The 18,822-nt window shown below is 40.3% G+C and overlaps 1 protein-coding gene across 15 annotated transcripts in view; it reads right to left on the minus strand.

The window, feature by feature from the left end:
- The window catches only part of DYM (dymeclin), a 344,551-nt gene that overhangs the window by 40,388 nt on the left and 285,341 nt on the right, over nucleotides 1–18,822 (minus strand). For all 15 annotated transcript variants that reach the window (XM_026006032.2, XM_026006027.2, XM_072734786.1 and 12 more), the window contains 2 exons: nucleotides 18,552–18,734; nucleotides 6,344–6,457 (listed from right to left, as the gene is read on the minus strand). In XM_026006032.2, the coding sequence (XP_025861817.1) occupies nucleotides 6,344–6,457; nucleotides 18,552–18,734 (297 nt within the window). The remainder of the gene's footprint in view (nucleotides 1–6,343; nucleotides 6,458–18,551; nucleotides 18,735–18,822) is intronic.

An 18,822-nucleotide genomic window follows, 5' to 3' on the forward strand; every position in this document is an offset into this window, starting at 1 on the left:
AACTCTGAATTTTCTTAATGTTTAATTTATATTTTAAGAAAGAACAAATCAGTAACTCCACACTATTCTACACTTTCATAAAGTCCTTATTAAAACAGCACTTCCAATTTCAAACAACCTCTTTTACATCAATCTTGCACACAAAGCTATTATTATATAACCGACAATTATTTTATCAGTATATATTAGTAAACTACCGAAAGGCAGTAATGTGTTGATATATTGTATAATACAAATATTATTCAACACACAGCTTGAATTTTCAATCAACTCTAGATACAGCAGTATTCTATGAATTAAACTCTAGAGGTTTTAAGTGATTCGTCTTATCATAAATACTCAAGCCAAAAAGATGATTAAAATAATTGAGATAAGACTTGATTATAAAGATAAACAGCCTTTTTTCCTGGTAACATCTGTGGTAATAATGTGCTATCATTTAAACCAACTGAGGATGACTCACCATCTGTGAATAAATATAACTTTAGTTTCTTTTCTAGTACAGGGGATGGTTTTCTTTCTTTCTTTTTCTTTTTTTAAGATTTTATTTATTTATTCATGAGAGACAGAGAGAGAGAGAGAGAGAGAGAGAGAGAGAGAGACACAGGCAGAGGGAGAAAAGCAGGCTCCATGCAGGGAGCCTGACATGGGACTCGATCCCGGGTCTCCAGGATCACACCCTAGGCCAAAGGCGGCGCTAAACCGCTGAGCCACCTGGGCTGCCCCCCCCCCCCTTTTTTAGACTAAATCACCCTCTTCCATCATCTGTCCCTCTTGCAACCAGAGTGAGATGGTAAGCTGGAGTCAAGAGTATGCTTTCTTGCTATATTTCAGAACAAAAAGAACTGGCCGACCTAAGGGATTTATCTATGACCTTGGTCTCCATAGGATCTTGCTCTAAGTAAGAGTTAACTGGCCTGGGACTTCCCACAGATCAATTAATCTCTCTCTTTAGCCATAATCCCGAAAAACAGAGTTATATTTTCATTTCTCTGTTACTGTCTCAAATATAGAGAACACTTCTGAATATAGTATAACAAATGAACAGCAGATTAACGTTCAAACACATAGTCTGTATACTGTAATTCGTTTCAGTTTAAGATAAGTATTATAAGGACCTAATTAACTTTCACTGTTATGGTCCATGGAGGGGCCTTTGGGTGAGGAGCATTCACCAAAGGAATCAGAAAAGAAAATCCAGGATTGCAAAGAGGAAGAAAAAAAATGGACTAAAGGCACGAGTAGTGAGCAAAAAGCCAAAAGAAACGAGTTAAGGTTTATCAAGGGGACAAATAAATATAAAAGAAAGAAAGGACCTGGTATGAGAGCACAAGTGAGGAAGCACTGGCTGAGCAAGTGAAAGGGTATGTGAGTTCTAAGAAGAAGGTGGCCTAGTGCCCAGGTCTTGTTTCCTAAATACCATTTATAAGAAAGAAAGAAGAGAGAGGGGAGAAAAGAAAGGAAGGAAGGAAGGAAGGAAGGAAGGAAGGAAGGAAGGAAGGAAGGAAGGAAAGAAAGAAAGAAAGAAAGAAAGAAAGAAAGAAAGAAAGAAAGAAAGAAAAAGAAAAGAAAAGAAAGAAAAGAAAGAAAAGAAAGAAAGAAAGAAAGAAAGAAAGAAAAGAAAGAAAAGAAAAGAAAAAAAAGAGAAAGGAAGGAAGGAAGGAAGGAAGAAGGAAGAAAGAAAGAAAGAAAGAAAGAAAGAAAGAAAGAAAGAAAAATGAATGAATGAATGAATGAGTGAGGGTGGGCAGGAAAAATACAAGATGAGTCTGGAGCATCTTGTGCCCCAGAAAAGTAAAGATGAGCTCCAAACAAGATGGGGGATGTTGAGGTTTGCCGGAACCAACCTGGAGGAGCTCCTGCTGGCCAAAGCTAGAACAATTTGAGCAATAAAATAAGTGGTAGTACTGAATCATCATCTATAACAAAATACAAAATTATCATTAGGCAAACACCACAGCAATAATTGTGTGGCTAAGATCCACTGGTGGATGATAAAATCAGTGGGCAAAAGTTAGCCAAGTCTCTGCTCCCAAGACTGTAATCAATTACGAAGGGAAACGCCATGAGTGTTCACAGGAGGGAGCTGGTGGGCACCACGTTGACCAAATGATCGAGGATAACCATCACCAGCAGGAGACACGCTGAGACCATGTACCTCCTGATTCTATGAACTGAGGACACAGTTGATGCCCACGTCTGCACGTCTGTGGGTACTTTTGTCAGATACGCGTGACTTCAATGTAACCACGAGGAAACATCAGAAAAAAGACAAACTGAGGGACATTCTGCAAAACAGCTGGGCAGCCCTGTCCACACCGTCACAGTCATGAAAGGCAGGGGCAGCCTGAGGAACAGGCCAAAGGCTGCAGAATAAGGAGACAGAGCAGCTAAGTGCAAAGTGGGATCCTGGGTGGGACCGGGGCAGAATGAAGAGTACTTGGAGGAAAACCCTGCAACAAGATAAGGTCTGTAATCCAGGGGATAGTATTGCACCCATGTTAACTCCCTGGTTTTGCTGTTTGTCCTATGGTTGTATGTGTTGTTGACACTAGGAAACCTGGGTGGAGGGTTTAGTGACCTCTATCTGCTGTTTCTGCAACTTTTCTGGTAAGTCTAAAATTATTTCAAGAGAAAATGTAGAACAAAAAATACAAAGGTGGTACAGGTTCAACTATCTTCTGCCCACCCCATCCAAACTGCTTTCTTCCTCACACTCACTGTCCTCCTCCTCCTATTTTTCCTCCCATTTACTGCTACCTAAAACAGCAAACATTTTACTTATTAATCTGATTGTCTATACCCCCGCCCCCCAGAAAATAAGCTATATGAAGACAGGCATTTTTTATCTGTTTTGTCCATTGCTACATGTAGCTACCATCTACTGTGGCCCTTCTAACAAGTCCCCATTTCCTTTTCAGAGCAGATAAAGTGAGCATTTCATGGATCTTCTCATCACATTTACTGAGTACTGAGCATGAGGCACTGAACTAGGCATCAAGGGGATGCAGATAAGCAAGATGTGACCCCTCTTCTTAAGAAGTTACAGTTGAGTGAGAGAGAAAACATTTGAGCGGCTACATACAGGATGAAAAAGGACAGAAATCCCACCAAATGTGTCTGTCAAACCCTGTGGGTATTTAGAAGAAGGAGGCATATGTAGGGTGAGAAGTAAAAGGAAAGGTTTCAATAGCGGTTCTCAAACTCAGCCAGGCCTCTGGGTGCTTAGAGTTTGGACAAGCAAAAAGCAAAGGGGCAAGGGACTGATATACTGCAAAGAGAGGGCCACGCAAGCAAATCCAAACTCCAAACGTGCAGGAGGAAGGAAAAGGCATGGACATCATGCTGACTGGCTGGGGCATGGGTTGGAGAAAGGGGAGCACAGAGAGCCAAGGTGGGAACGGCAGCGGGGGCTAGAAATGCAGGTCTGGTGCTCCAGTCCAAGGACTGCAGACTGTACATGGTAGCAAGAGGGGCCTGATCTCGAGGGAAGGGGCATGTTACCAGAGCTCTGCTCTATGAAAATTCTTCACGGAATTTTAAGAGATGGAAGTCAGACTCTAAGGAATTGTAAGAAGTCTTTGGGAGCAACCTCTGTAACTTTTTAAAAAGGGAATCCTTTCAACCTGTTTCCCTCTGTTATAGATTTGAGTCCCCCTGCCATCGGGTACTCCTCTTACACTTACCATCCAGACTTTGGGGTGAATATTTTGTGGTCTCACAAAGCCTTGTATGGACTGCTGAGAGACTTAGGTCCTCAGAATACATTCCCTTAGGTTGAACTAATACTTGTCCTGGTTCAACTTCTCCCCCTGTCCTCTGGCTTAGAGCTTAGTAACTGCTTAGTTCTTCTTTTACAGAATAGTCCTTAAAGTAGTTGAACACAGTTTTTCTATTTTCCCAAAGTCCTCTCTTCTCTAGGTAATATACCCTCTATTCCTCAGCATCCGTGATTTCTAGGTTCTTTAGAGTAACTTCAGCTGCTTCTACACACAGCCTGCTTTACTAATGTGATGCTCAGTCACATGGCTCCTAGCTCACAGTGCCCTTCTGAACACCTATTTCAGGGCTGTTAAGTATCCCTACTTTGTCAGTCCCTGCATGGAATCTTCCCTCCTTCCTTCTTCAAGTGAAACCCAGCTCTCTTGGAACTCTGAGTCCCTCGGAGCCTTTGGAAGTTAGACACCGCTCATTCTTTCACATTCCAGACTTCAGGGTCTGGAGGTGGGGTTGGTACTTTGCTTTCATTACTGTTTTTTGGCTATTACTCCTCTATCCTTTTTTTTTAAAAAAAATATTTTATTTATTTATTCGTAAGAGACACAGGGAGAGGCAGGCATTCTGAAAATAACACTGTCTTTTCCTATCTGTGTGTCTGCCTGCAGAGGAAGAAGCAGGCTCCTTGCAGGGAGCCCAATGCGGGATTTGATCCCAGGACCCTGGGGTCACGCACTGAGCCAAAGACAGATGCCTAACCGCTGAGCCACCCAAGTGCCCCCTAATCCTCTACCCTAAAACAGAAAGCTCAGCTCACATGAGGCTGGTACCAGCTTCCTCTGGTCTATATAGCTGATACCTACTGCCATCTAGACTACAGTCCCGCAGATGCCAGCACCTGGCTCACAGTTTTTCTCTCCACTCTGTGGCTTACTGTCCTAAGGGACTATACGAGCAGCCTATGTGAATGACCCGTCCTTGGTTACCCGTTCAGTAGCTGGCTCAACCACACTGACTTCCATCCACAGGCACAGCACTTTTGTCCCTCACTCATGGCCAAAGTCAGACCAGGTCATCACCGAGATGTACTGTTATTTGGCTCCATCTCTGTTACTTCCACTTCACCCAGTCTCTGATTATATTCAAATCTCCTTCCTGATGCCCCTGTGACCTTTCCTTCCAGCCTCCTGATAGCTCCACTTGTTTCTTGACTTAGCTCAGACACCAAGACCCACCACGTTCCATGAGCAGCCAGTCCAATCTTCACGGATTTCTGTACTGGTTCCCATGGTGTAGTTCAAGTAAACTGGAAAAAGTGTACATGGATGTGTACACATGCCCTTGAACCAAAAACACCCATTGAAGTCTTTATGTAGGAGGGGAAACGATATGAATTCCTTACATTTAGACTCTTGTCAGGAAGCGAGTCCAGCCCGAGCTGGAGGGTCTGGTGAGCGGCAGTCAGCGTTCACGTTACCGCCACACGGTGGTGCCATTTCAGCTGCTAAATACCAACCCCACTGCTGTTTGCTTTCGGTGGAGTTCTCCAAGTGGTCACCATGACTCACGTGCTATTATTTAACAAATTCTGTTTTTATAACTGAAAATATTTTCATGTCCTACCACAATCTCTCTTGAGCATTCATAAGCAGCGGTGTTCTGTGAGAGTGCTGAAAACACGGCCCTGAAAACAGTAACTCTGGGACACAAGTTCGTTGTGATCAAAGGTGATGATGGAGAAGGCCACCCGTCCACTAGGATGCCCTGTGTTTTTCATTTAGGAACGAGCACTCTCAAAATATTAGAGGTGGTGAAGGCAAACATTAATAAGAAGCATTAAAGTGCAAATATGCTACAGTGCTGTACATTCTTGTGTCTCCACGAAACATTCCCTTTGCACTCTTTCTTATGAGGAAATTAGTCTCGGAGTAGGAGTTTTACATCATGAGATCACTTTGGAAACACACCGACTTGCAAATGGCAGTGCCTACTGTAGATACAATAGCTCCTCCACCTATGCAAGAAATGCTTCCCTCTCCAGAGCCACCTGTAGGCCGGTGGAGAAGGGTGAGGGTGTTCAGAGCCTGGGCTCTGGAGCCACACTGCCCGAGCATGAATCGCCCAGTGCCACAGTCTTCTAGCTGTGTGGTTTTGGGTTAGTCATTAACCTTTCTCTGCCTCAGTTCCTTCATCTGAAAAGTTAGAGCAAAACGCTACCTGCCTTGAAGGGTTGTGAGGACAGAATGAGTGAACAACGGAAGAGCTCCACAGAGTGCCAAGTAATCACTACGTGTGGGCCAGTGTTGTAGTCAGCACCACCACCAGTGCCTTCCCATCAACCCTTGGTCTTCGAAGACAGAATTATTTCATTAGATCAAACAAATAAGGTGCTTCTTTATTCACTGTGTAGGAGTTACTCATAGCATATGCCATGCTCTGAAGGTGTTTAGTTCTCCTCTGAGACACCCTCTGCATCGCTGAGTACCCGTATGGAGGGAGAGGCAGTGTTTACAGGGCCTTTTCTAGCACGAGTACTGGTAGGTACAGTGACTCTGAGCAGGGCCTGCTCAGACACGAACACGGAGCCCACTTGATGCACAAGGGCAGCTTCCTTCACAGGTCTTACCTTCAGCCGGTCTTTGGGCAGTGCCACCGCCCCCTGCTTAATGATTTCCAGGACCCGTTCCACTGACAGCTCAGCTCCAGCCTGCAGCAATCGGGAACTGAAGAAGGTGATCACCTGCAATGCAAAGTGTTCTTCTGTAAACAAGTGTGTTTTCAGGAGGTGCCTTGCTCACATAGTGGTCCCCATCTCAGGGTGACCCCTGTCCCAGGGTGACCCCTGTCCCAGGGTGACCCGGCTCTACTCTGTGACCTCTCCTCCACGGGGTCCTCTCTGAAGGGGTCTGATGACTGCGTTGCAGCCAGGACTGGACTGCTCTGGGCTGACGACTCACACCACACCCACACCCACACCATGGCTCTGGCAAGCCCTCTGACTTCTGCTCTTCCAGTGTGTGGCTGCACCTCGAATTTATTTAGATTCTGGTTAGACGGCAGCACCCATCGGAAGGTGGGGAAGAGAAAGCTAAAGCTTAAACCTGTCAATTCTGAGGCTTACTAGTAACTCTCAAAAAAAAAAAAAAAAAAGGCTTAATGAGAAAGGAATCTGAAACTAATGGCTAAAATGATGTTTGGGGGATCGTTTATTAATTTAATTTATTCACCACACTCTTATCCCTCAGCAACAGGGATAATGAGCAGCAAGCTAGAACTTCTTTTGTTTCGTGTCCCAGCACAGCCTGAACTATGTAACAAGCTAATAATAACACAGGAGCATTCTGAAAATAACACTGTCCTTTCCTATTTGTCACTCAAAACTAAAAGAATGTCATTATTTTTTGACGAAATCATTTTAAGATCATGATGTTAATAAATCAAGAAGACTATATGTCTTTTTTTAATTCAAGAGAGTAACACTTGAGTATTTACAGACATGCAGAAATATAAAAATGTTTTGTTAAAAAAATTAAGTATTTAGATTTATAGGTTTTCTATTTTATATGTAAAAGAAACTAGTTTAAAAAGATTACCTGTCAACACAAAACAGTTTTTTATACTCATTAAAGTATGATAATTAAAATTAATCTGGATGGTTGGCTATATGTCTTGATCCCCCAGGCGTCACATTATCCACAGCAAACACAGTACTGGTCACAGTAAGAACGCCATTTACCATAGTAAATCCAGATCCATAATGCAAACATGCTGATCAGTTTTGTGCATCCAGCTCTGGTGAGAGGAGCCTGGTTCATCACTGCTTCCACCCTGTAATGTAGCACCTGTTCTAGAATGAGGGGGGCACTGGCTCTGCCATTTCATTTCTGTCATGTGTACTTGTATTGTTGTATTGCCTTTGATCCATGTTCTTTTGCTGGAACCATACCACTCCTCCATTTTAGAGGGTTTACTTAGTTATATCCAGATATTACCATGAATAATATACCCTGCAAGGACCAATAAGTGAATGAAAGGTGAGAGTGCCAGCCAAGCCTCCCAAGTTGACAACTCCCCCGTCCTCCTCGGGATAACTGGAGTACCGCAGCTGACACAGCTAAAGCCTGGCAGGTTGTCCCTGCCAATACTAAGAATTAGGAAAACTCAATCTGCTTCTTCTTAGATGAAGAAAGAAAAGCTCTGCTACTATCTTCTCATGCTTCCACGGACTGTGGGTGCAACCTCTGGGGTACATGTATCCATCCACTTTGGAGACTGCTGATGGAGATAACAAAATGCCTATAATCAAAGCTAAGTAGCCTGTATGGTGTTCAAATACGGATACTGCAAACCAATGCAAAAGAGTACTAACTGACTTGTCACCTCATTAAAGAAGGAAGTAAGGCAATGGTAATCTACTTTGGGTCACTCTGTAGTTACACAGACTTGCCTCTAGGCCTCAAGGCACTTGCACTCCCACTGGGAGAGCTGTGGAGGAGCCAGGAAACGTGGTTTCTAAGTAAGTTCCTTTTTTTGAACTGGCTCTTATTTTGTAGGTCTTAAGCTGATACTCTGTTCTTGCATTCGAACGCAGACTACTGTAAAAAATTATAAAACTACCACTTCCAGAAAAGAAGTATAATTTATGTATCACAAACGAAGGGAATGGATACGTACTGCATGTTTACGATGGATCAAGTGCTCTATTATTAATTAATTCTCACCACAATCCAATGAGCTGGTAAAAGCTCTGTCCTACAGATGATTCTACAGGATCACGGAGAGAGAAATCTCAGCCAAGTCAGCCAGGCAACTGTCCAGAGCAGGATTGGTACTTGGATGCTACTTGCTACTTCACCATGTTGTCTCCACTAATTCCTGGGTAACAAAAGGCTTAGTTTTCCTAATGGAAAGTATCTGAGGCAAAAGGTCTAAGTTGTGTAGCCTCAAATTTCATTTGGAGTCAGGCTGCAACACTAGCAAAGAATGTGAAGCCATTTATTCAGATACTACTTGTATTTCCCACCACCTGGTTAGAATTTTGCAGACAGCAGTATATTTTGTGATGATGATTTTAACAGTTAGGTGGCTTTTATCCACTTTCATAGCAACCATTAAAATGGTTAAGACTAATGAACTTTTCCCCTCTGAAAGTGTTTACAGAAGACACAGTCAATAATAGAAAAAAAAATCAGAGTGAAACCTTTAGCGAAATGGGAATGAATGATATGTTAGTGCAATTCAAAGGCAACCTTTCAGAGGAAGGTTCTTCTCCGTGGGTGTTGCACAGCTTCCCTCCACCCACCATATTTGGCCACAATTCCTAAAATCTAAATACAGCACATTACCTTCAATTATGCTATTAGTTGTGAACAGTAATTATCCAAGGTCATGTTCTGATTAATCAGCTGCACCCTTTGAGTAATGTCAAAATCACATTTAACCACTTATTATGAAACCAGTGAGTGATCACTAGAACACAGATTTTTAGAAACGAGAAGCTTAAAAAAAAAAAAAAGAAAGAAATGAGAAGCCTTTGTGGGGTAGATGAGGGTAGGTATTAGGCATTCTTGCTTGCTAAATGGTCACTCTTCCAAGAAGTTAGAGAGCTAAGTCTTTTTCTTTTCTTTTTAAAAGGGCAATAAACATGTTTTGAAAAGTAAAATACACATGTATTTTCTCACTGATCCTTGGTTTTTCCTCAAGTTTTTGTGTCTTAATCAATATATATGTTAACAACCTGTTCAGCGGGAGAGATCCCCAGAAGACTTAAAAAGAAGACAGATATTTTCAAGACAGATACAATGTAATTGGAGGACAAGAAGCAGATGAAACATGCACAATTAAACAGATTAGACATCATGGTAGTAAAGACTGTGAGGTGCTCAAAGTCAGAAGGTGTAGTCTGGGTCCTCCCTCTGATACTTACTAGCTACCTGACTTGAAGGACTCAGGCTCTCCACATGCAGCATCATGCGGTGGCTTAGACCACCTACCAGGTGTCAGATGCTTGGGTTTAATTGCCAGCTCTGCTTAAAAATGTAGACAGGTTATTTAACTTCTTTATGCCTATTTCCTGATCTATAAATGAGGAAAGATAGAGTGCCTGCCTCATGGGGGTGCTGTTAGAATTAAAGAAGTCAACACCTTCACAGTGCAAAGAGGAATGCCTGCCTCATGGTAAGTGCTCATGAAATGTTAGCTTCTGGCACTACTATTAGGTATATCTCTGTATTTTCATTTATAAAATGAAAAAGTTGCCCTACCTACCACATAGGAAACAATGATAATATGTGTGAATCTTAAGGATAAATCAAACCAGAGAGGAGTTTCAAGCATGATCTACAGAAAATAAATTCCAGGAAAGCCTGTTGGTTAAAACCAACATGATCATTACCAGTTTAATACATTACTGAGGGTCAATTTAAAACTCTTTTATTGGGATCCCTGGGTGGATCAGCAGTTGAGCAGCTGCCTTCGGCCCAGGGCGTGATCCCAGAGTCCTAGGATCAAGTCCTGTATCGGGCTCCCTGCATGGAGCCTGCTTCTCCCTCTGCCTGTGTCTCTGCCTCTCTCTCTCTGTAGCTCATGAATAAAATATTAAAAAAAAACAACCCTCTTCTATTTTTTTAATTTGATGAATGTATATATAACCTTCCTCTTCCAAAAAATTTTGTATTTTATTATTCCCAGAAAATTTAAACAGTACAATATTGAAGTTTTCATAGTTTGCAAAGTTTCTATTTATTATTTATTTTTTTAAATTTTTAAAATTTATTTATGATAGTCACACAGAGAGAGAGAGAGAGGCAGAGACATAGGCAGAGGGAGAAGCAGGCTCCATGCTGGGAGCGCGACGTGGGATTCGATCCCGGGACTCCAGGATCACGCCCTGGGCCAAAGGCAGGTGCTAAACCGCTGAGCCACCAAGGGATCCCCCGCAAAGTTTCCTTTTATTATGAAAGAATTCTGAATTTGACAAATGTTTTTTTTCTTCTTTTTTTTTTTTTTTGACAAATGTTTTTTCTGTGTGTATTGAGATGATCGTATGGTTTTTATTCTTCAGTCTTTTAATGCTGTGAATTACAATAGCCTTGAATTACTGGGATACATGATAACTGAGCATGCTGCATTATTCTTTCGGTACTTTGCTAGATTTGATTTGCTAATATTTTGTTGAAGAGGGCCCAGGTGGCTCAGCGGTTTAGCGCTGCCTTCAGCCCAGGGTGCGATCCTGGACACCTAGGATCGAGTCCCACGTTGGGCTCCCTGAATGGAGCCTGCTTCTCCTTCTGCCTGTGTCTCTGCCTCTCTCTCTCCCTGTTGTCTCTCATGAATAAATAAATAAAATCTTAAAAAAATTTTTTGTTGAAGATTTTTTGTGACTGTGTCTATGAGTGATAGTGACTTGTAATTTCTTTTCTTGTAAGGTCTTTGTTTAGTAGTGGCATTAGGGTAATAATGTTCTCATAAAATGAGTTGGGAAGTATGCTCTCTTCTTATATTATCTGGAGGAATTTGTATTGAAACACTAATATTTCTTTCTTAAAAATGTGGTAGAATTTGAGGGTGAAGATATTCAGGCCTGAAGTTTTCCTTGTTGGAAAATCTTTAAGTACTAATTGAGTAACTCTTAAAGATACAGAACTATTCAGATTATGTATTTCTTCATGAGTAAACTCTAAAAGTCTGTGCCTTTCAAGGAATCTGTCCATTTCATCGAAGTCATTAAATTATTGCCAGAAACTTAATTCATAAGATTAATTGTTATGCTTTCAATGTTCCTGTTATCATTCCTGATACTGGTAATCTGTGTTTTCTTTCTTCTTCTTGGATTTGTTTGGCTACAGATTTATCAGTTTTATAGTATTGAGTTTTATTGCCTACCCCCCCTCCCCACCCCCAATAACCAGCTTTTGGTACCACTGATTTTCTTTTCTTTCTTTTTTCAATTTCATTGATTTTTTTGTTCTTATTTTTATTATTTCCTGTCTTTTTCTTGCTTTGGGTTTAACTTACTCTTTCTAGGTTCTTCTTCTTCTTCTTTTTTTTTTTTTTTTTAAAGATTTTATTTATTTATTCACGAGGGACACACAGAGAGAGGCAGAGACATAGGCAGAGGGAGAAGCAGGCTCCATGCAGGGAGCCTGATGTGGGACTCAATCCCAGGACTCCAGGATCACGCCCTGGGCCAAAGGCAGGCGCTAAACCGCTGAGCCACCCAGGGATCTCTTTCTAGGTTCTTAATGTACAATCTTATTTAAGACCTTTCTCTTTTTTCTAGTAGAAGCATTTAACACTATAAATTTCTCTTTAGCTATAGCTCACAAATTTTGATATACCGCACTTTCATTTTTGCTAACTTTAAAATATGTTCTCTTTACCTTTGGCCACCTCTCTCTGATGCATAGGAGTACTGTTTACTTTCCAAATATTTGGGGGTATTTTCCAGATAGCCTTCCTATTGATTTCTAGTTTAATTTCATTGTGGTCAAAGGACATACTCTATGATGATTTTAAGATTTTTAAATTTGTTGAGGTTTGTTTTATGGTCCCATATATGGTCTGTCTCATGTGCACTGATGATGATGAGTACAATGTTTTATAAATGTCAATTAAATAAAGTTGGTAGTATTGTTTGGGTCTTCTGTATTGTTACTAATTTTTCTATTTATTGTATCAGTTACTGAAAAAGAAATGTTGACTTCTCCAATTGTAATTATGGATTTGCAATTTCTCCTTACAATTCTATCAGTTTTCGCTTTCTATATTTTGAAAGCTCTGTTGTTAGGTACATCCACACCTGAGACTGTTAGGTCTCCTTCTAAACTGACCCCTTTATCATTACATGGTATCCCTCTTCATCTCTGGTAATGCTTCTTTTAATGAAGTCTACTTTGCTGATAATATAGGCATTTCAGCTTTCTTTTAATTAGTGCTTGCATGATAAAACTTCCTTTAGCCTTTTACTTTTAACCTATCTAGTTCTATTTACAGTGAGTTTCTTACAGATATAGTACATAGGTTTTTACCTCTTATCCAACCTGAAAATCTCTTTCAATTGAGGCATTAGTGTGACTGTTGACATGACTGGATTTGAATCTCCCACACTGCTTGTCATTTTCTCTTTGTTCTACTATTATTTAGTATGCTTTCCCCACCTGCCTCTGGATTAAATATAATTTATAATTCTATTTTTTTTAAAGATTTTATTTATTCATGACAGACACACACACACAGCGGGGGGTGGGGGGGCAGAGACACAGGCAGAGGGAGAAGCAGGCTCCATGCAGGGAGCCCAACGTGGGACTCGATCCCGGGTCTCCAGGATCACACCCTGGGCTGAAGGCGGCGCTAAACCGCTGGGCCATCGGGGCTGCCCCATATAATTCTATTTTATCTCCATCTTTGGCTTACCACTTATCTCTCTATCTTTCTTTATTTATTTTGTGGTTGGCCTAGAGTTTATAATAGTCATCTTGCACTTATTTGAAGTCTACCTTCAAATATTATACCATTACACATTGTCAAGAATTGAAGAGTTTAGCCCTACTTGCAAGTTAACTGTTTTGTGGATCCTGGAAGGATATGGAGATTTCTGGGTCAGCGATAAAGGACAGTTGTTAGTCAAGCAACAGCAGCAATCAGAGCATTAGCATTTTTTATGGGTTCTCCCAGTCCCACATTGCACAAAGGTGGTGTGATGAGGGCCGGATGACTCCCATACATGTAGTAGGTTATATTATAGGAAGAGAACTCTGAGCTTAGGGAACCTATATCTTTTATATTGGTCAGTAAGCAGGTTTACCTTTCACTCCTGAGTGAGACACAGACATGCCTCCATCTCAGCCCTTTATTCCTTTGCCTGGAACACTCTGACCCCAGATAGCTGCATGGCTCACTCTTGATCTCCTTCAAGTCTTAGCTCAGAGGCACCCTCTCATACAGGCTTTCCTGGACTGAGCTCTTTGGACTTGCAATTTCCCATCCTATTCCAAACAGAATTCATCATTCCTCCTCTTCTTTTTTTGGCTTTAAGAAATTAAGTAGATATTAATGTTATTTGCTGAGATAAGGAGGGCTGCAGAAGAAAGTTGATTCATTTTGTGTTTGATTTTTTGAAGAAAACAAAGAATTCTCATTTAACCTTCTTCAACTTTGTGGGATGGTCAGGCAGGCAACCGAATGCACTAGTGTGGAGCTCAGTAAGGATGGTCAGGTTTGGAAGCGCACAAAATCTAACATGAATTTTACACTGTCCAGAGATAAAAGTAGTTGTTGCCTTTAACACACTACACAACCGATATTGTTCATTGCTTCTGTTCTTTACTTATATTTAGTCATGAAATTTCTTTCACATCTTTTCTCATTTGGTGTTGTTAATTCTATTGTCCTGCTACTTGATTCCGCCATATCGTATCACCTATGGGTTAGATGGAGGGCTATGTAACCGTGGCTACTGGAAACTTGGTCATTTGGAAAACATGTCAAACTCCTTCCGCAGAAGTTAAGAGTACTCCAAGGTTAGTCCCTTCTGTCTCAGATATTCAACACTGCTGAATGACTTATGAAAAATATCAACTCTGAACTCCCTGTCAGCTAAAAATAACAGTAATTCATAGTCTCCTTTATCCAGTACTTTTCAAGGTTAACTCCATGAAAAAAGATACAGCAAAATCTTGAGCCAAATTTCAGGGGCAGCTAGGGCCAGGACGGGGAAGGCAAAGTGCTAAAAGAAGCAAAAAGTAGAGACGTTATTTATATCTCTATCATGGCATTCTTTTCAAAATCTGTAAAAGATTTTAAAATGCTTTTTGAATGAACTTCCATTGTGCCCTACACTATTTTGGATGGCAGTATTTGATAAAAAGTTGTTGGAAAACCTGCTTGTTTGAAATCTTACTTTAGGTTTATCCAAGTGAATGCTGAAAGCATGGAGTTTCTAATGAGAAGATCTGGGTTCAAAGCCTGGCTGAATTGACTTACTGGCTAAGTGACCTTGGGCCAAAAATTTTTCCTCACAAAGCCCTGCTTTGCCCCCCTCACAGGGATGGTTAAGGGTCAAATGAGACACTGTATATGCAAATTATCCAGAGTCATGACCTATGCCAATATGTGATCATTATTTAAGACAATGATTCTCAGGTGCGGTTTGTGTGAAAATCACCTGAGAAACCATCTATCAACATCTTGGCTTTCTTATTTGTAAAATGGTGTAGTCATACCTAGATTACTGTTTTAAGAAGAATTTGAAAAAAGAAGAAAAGAGGTAATGTTTATGAAAGTACTCAGTCTCATTCCTAGCACTTAGCCGGTGCTCAACAACATTTAGGCACTTATTTATCTTGTTTTAAGACGCATGTAACAGCATATGGCCAAATATTTACCACAGGATGTCCTCTCCCTTGAACACAGGTAATTGTAAGTGGCCCCTTCTTCTGTCAACCACAGGCAGGTAAGCACTAGACGTAAGTCCAATTAACACCTTGCTTCCAGTTCCATGTGGTCACATACTGTGTGATATACAGTGGGGTCCCTTCTGTTTCCTCAATTGTACCCTGCTCTTTACTTCTTTCAAAGGAGAGTAAGGTTTGAATAGGGGCAGTTTAAACCCTTCTCATGGTACTCATGTGTCTTTTCAGAAACTAATATGGTCTTTCTGAGATATTTTGAAGGATGTCAACTGTCAACCACCTTGTTACTAAGAAGGATCCTCAGTTCTACCACTGGTGGAATGAAGCCTGATTTGGCATCATTAGAAGTGATCCTCAGGGAGAAAGTAAATGGTAAAATCTCCAGGTTTGTGGGAATGGCTAGATGTTTTCAGGCAGTGAGTGAGAAACCGTGGGAACATTTAGTGAAGGGGTCCAGTAGTAGTGTGAGGCATGATGATTATAAACATGGGCATGGACTTTATCATCAAACTGCCTGTTCTGAGTCCTGGCTCTACAGAACTTTCTGAATGTGTGACTGTGAGCAAGTAAAAATCTTTCTAAGCTGGTTTCTTTATCTATAAATTGAAAATTAAAATGAAATATACCTCACTCATACCCTTTCCCCAGAAAGCTACTACACAGTACACACTCCTGTCAACATGAAGCAGTAAACCAAGAAAGAGGAAGGAAGACACAGGAGCCAAGGTCAACTAAAGGGGCCAGGTGAAGGAAATTCCTAAGATGTTGCAGGAGAACCTGAGCACACCGCTGGAGCAGAAAGCAGGAAGCAAGTCTCCAAGAAAAGAATGGAAATGAAAATTTTATTGACTCTGCTTGAGCACTTTGAGAAGAGTTTTAAAGTTATGTCTGGAGATCTCTAGCTGTGTTAGTGACTGGATGTCTGTAACACATAATCAGGAAATGCCTAGAATCTAGAACATATCAAGTATCTGCACAAAGATAAACAACAGAAAAACTGGCAAAGGAGTTGAATAGAAACTCACTAAAGAGGAAATCCAACTGTGTGTGTGTGTGTGTGTGTGTGTGTATTCTCATACTCAATGGTAATCAAGAAATTGCAAATTAAAACCATAATGAGGTGCCATCACAAAACTAACAAAACTAAGTGTTCATGGGAAGTAACAGAACCTCTCACACACCACTGGTCAGAGAGTTAAATGGTAGCACCCCATGGAAAACAGTTTGGCATAATACACATTACCCAGCAATTCCTCTTCTGGGTGTCCATCTCAGAAAAAGGTATATACATATGCTTATTAGGACTGAAATCACAGATTTATATACTTATGTGTTAATTTAATTATTGAATGTCTTCCTGAATGTAAGTAACACAAGGACAGGGATGTTGGCTCTTCAGTTTACTCTTGTGCCTGGTACTGTGAATCAGATTAGTTACTCAAGAAATGATTGTGGAATCATGAAAGCACTAACTTGAAAAGTCATATGCATCTCTATGTTTACTGTAGCATTGTAAATACAATAGCCAAACTATGGATGCGACCTAAGTGTTCACTGATAGACAAATGGATAAAGAAGATGTGGTGCATAAACGCAATGGAATATTATTTAGCCATAAACAAGAATGAAATCTTACTGTTTATAACAATAGAGATGGATCTAGATGGCATAATGCTAACGAAATAAGTCAGAGAAAGACAAAAACCATATGATTTTCACTCAGACGTGGAATTCAAGAAACAAACAAGCAAAGAAAAAAAGAGACAAACCAAAAAACAGACTCTTAACTATAGAGAACAGATGGTTCCTAGAGGAGAGACGGGCGGGGGACGGGTGAACTGGCAAAGGAGATTAAGAGGACACTCACCCTGAGGAGCACCGAGTAATGTCCAAATTGCTGAATCACTATATATTGTACAGCTCAAACTAATACAAAACTGTATACCAGTTATACTGCAATTAAAATTAAAAAAAAAATAAATGGGGAAAAAAGAGAAATATTCTATTTACAGTTTCCTCAGAACTGTTTTCATACAATATCTTTAGCATTTAATGAGATGATCCTATTATACATGGATGACTTTTTTCCTACTCATTTGCTCTACTACAATGAGTAAGTTACCAGTAGGAAATGTCAGTTGCTTTCCAGGGTTGAATGCTACCTGTTCATGGCATTTGGTTTACTTGATAAATTGTTGAATATAGGGGGCACCTGGGTGGCTCAGCAGTTGAGCATCTGCCTTCAGCCCTGGTCATGACCCTGGGGTCCTGGGATCGCGTCCCACATCGGGTTCCCTGCATGGAGCCTGTTTCTCCCTCTGCCTGTGTCTCTGCCTCTCTCTCTCTCTGTGTGTCTCTCTGCGTGAATAAATAAAAATTAAAAAAAAATTGTTGAATATATTTGTTGCTATTTTCTTCAAGCTTTTCCCTAGTATGTTAATTAAAGAGATTAGTCTGTGAGGAAAAAAGAAGAAATAGTTGTGTAATCAAACTGAATTGGAAAACACTAATACAGCAATAGAAAATGGGGCAAAAACACTTTTAGGAAAGACAGAGGGTAAAAGTTTATAAACCAGTGAAAACTGTTCTGCCAGATAGGAGGGAAATTAACATAAAAATGATAATGAAAAACCATTTTGATATAAAAAGACAAATATTAAAATAATTATAATACTCAAAGCTGCAAGAATGTATGTAGTGAGACGGACCCTCTTGGATTAAATGTGGAAACAGATGATATACAGGTGCATATACTTGCCCAATGTTTCTGGAAAGCAATTTGGCAGCACGTATTGATATCCTCTGACAGTAAAAACTACTATAATTCCATTTCTAAGACTATATACCAAAAATATAACTGAAAAAAGGTGAGACAAGATTTATTTACAAACTCTTCATGAATTATGAAATAACAAAATATGTGAAATATGCAAAATGAGCAATAATGGGATAATGGTTAAATTTTTTTTTTAAAGATTTTATTTATTTATTTGAGAGAGAGCAGGAGCAGAGGGAGAGGGAAAAGCAGACTCCTTGCTGAGCAGAACCCCGGGATCATGACCCCAACTGAAGGCAGACACTTAACTGAGCCACCCAGGCACCCCATGGTTAAATATTCTTTTGGGACATCCACATTACAGGTTATACAGATATTAAAATGTGAGATTTTCAATGAATTGATGATACCACAGAAAAATGCTGATGATCTAAATGCAGAATGCAGAACTGTATAAAGTATGATTTCAATTCTATTAAATATATGTATGTGTGTATAAAATACACACATGGAATACAATAACTATTATGGCAGAATCGACCACAAATATACTTTATGTTCAAAGAAGGGATTCTAACTTTTGAGGTGTTTGTTCAACTTTTGCTGCTTTGATATTTAAGAATCGCAAAATCTCCATTTACACTTACCAGATCGATATTTTGCATTATATCCTGAAATGAAGGATGAGTTCGAAACTGTTCAAACAGATCTCGTTTGTAAAGCAGTGCGTACACTAAGTTTGGATTGTGGTGAAGAGAATTTGTCAGGCAGGAATTGATGATCTCCAACATCATTCGAATGACTTCTTCGATGACATTCAGGTCTTGTGCCTGATAAAGAAAGAAAAGCCAGATACACAGTGTTTTTCTCCTTAACACAGAATTAATCAGAACAAGAATAACTGCTTTAAAATTATAA

Source organism: Vulpes vulpes, chromosome 13, assembly GCF_048418805.1.
Source record: "Vulpes vulpes isolate BD-2025 chromosome 13, VulVul3, whole genome shotgun sequence".
Classification (NCBI taxonomy): Eukaryota; Metazoa; Chordata; class Mammalia; order Carnivora; family Canidae; genus Vulpes; species Vulpes vulpes.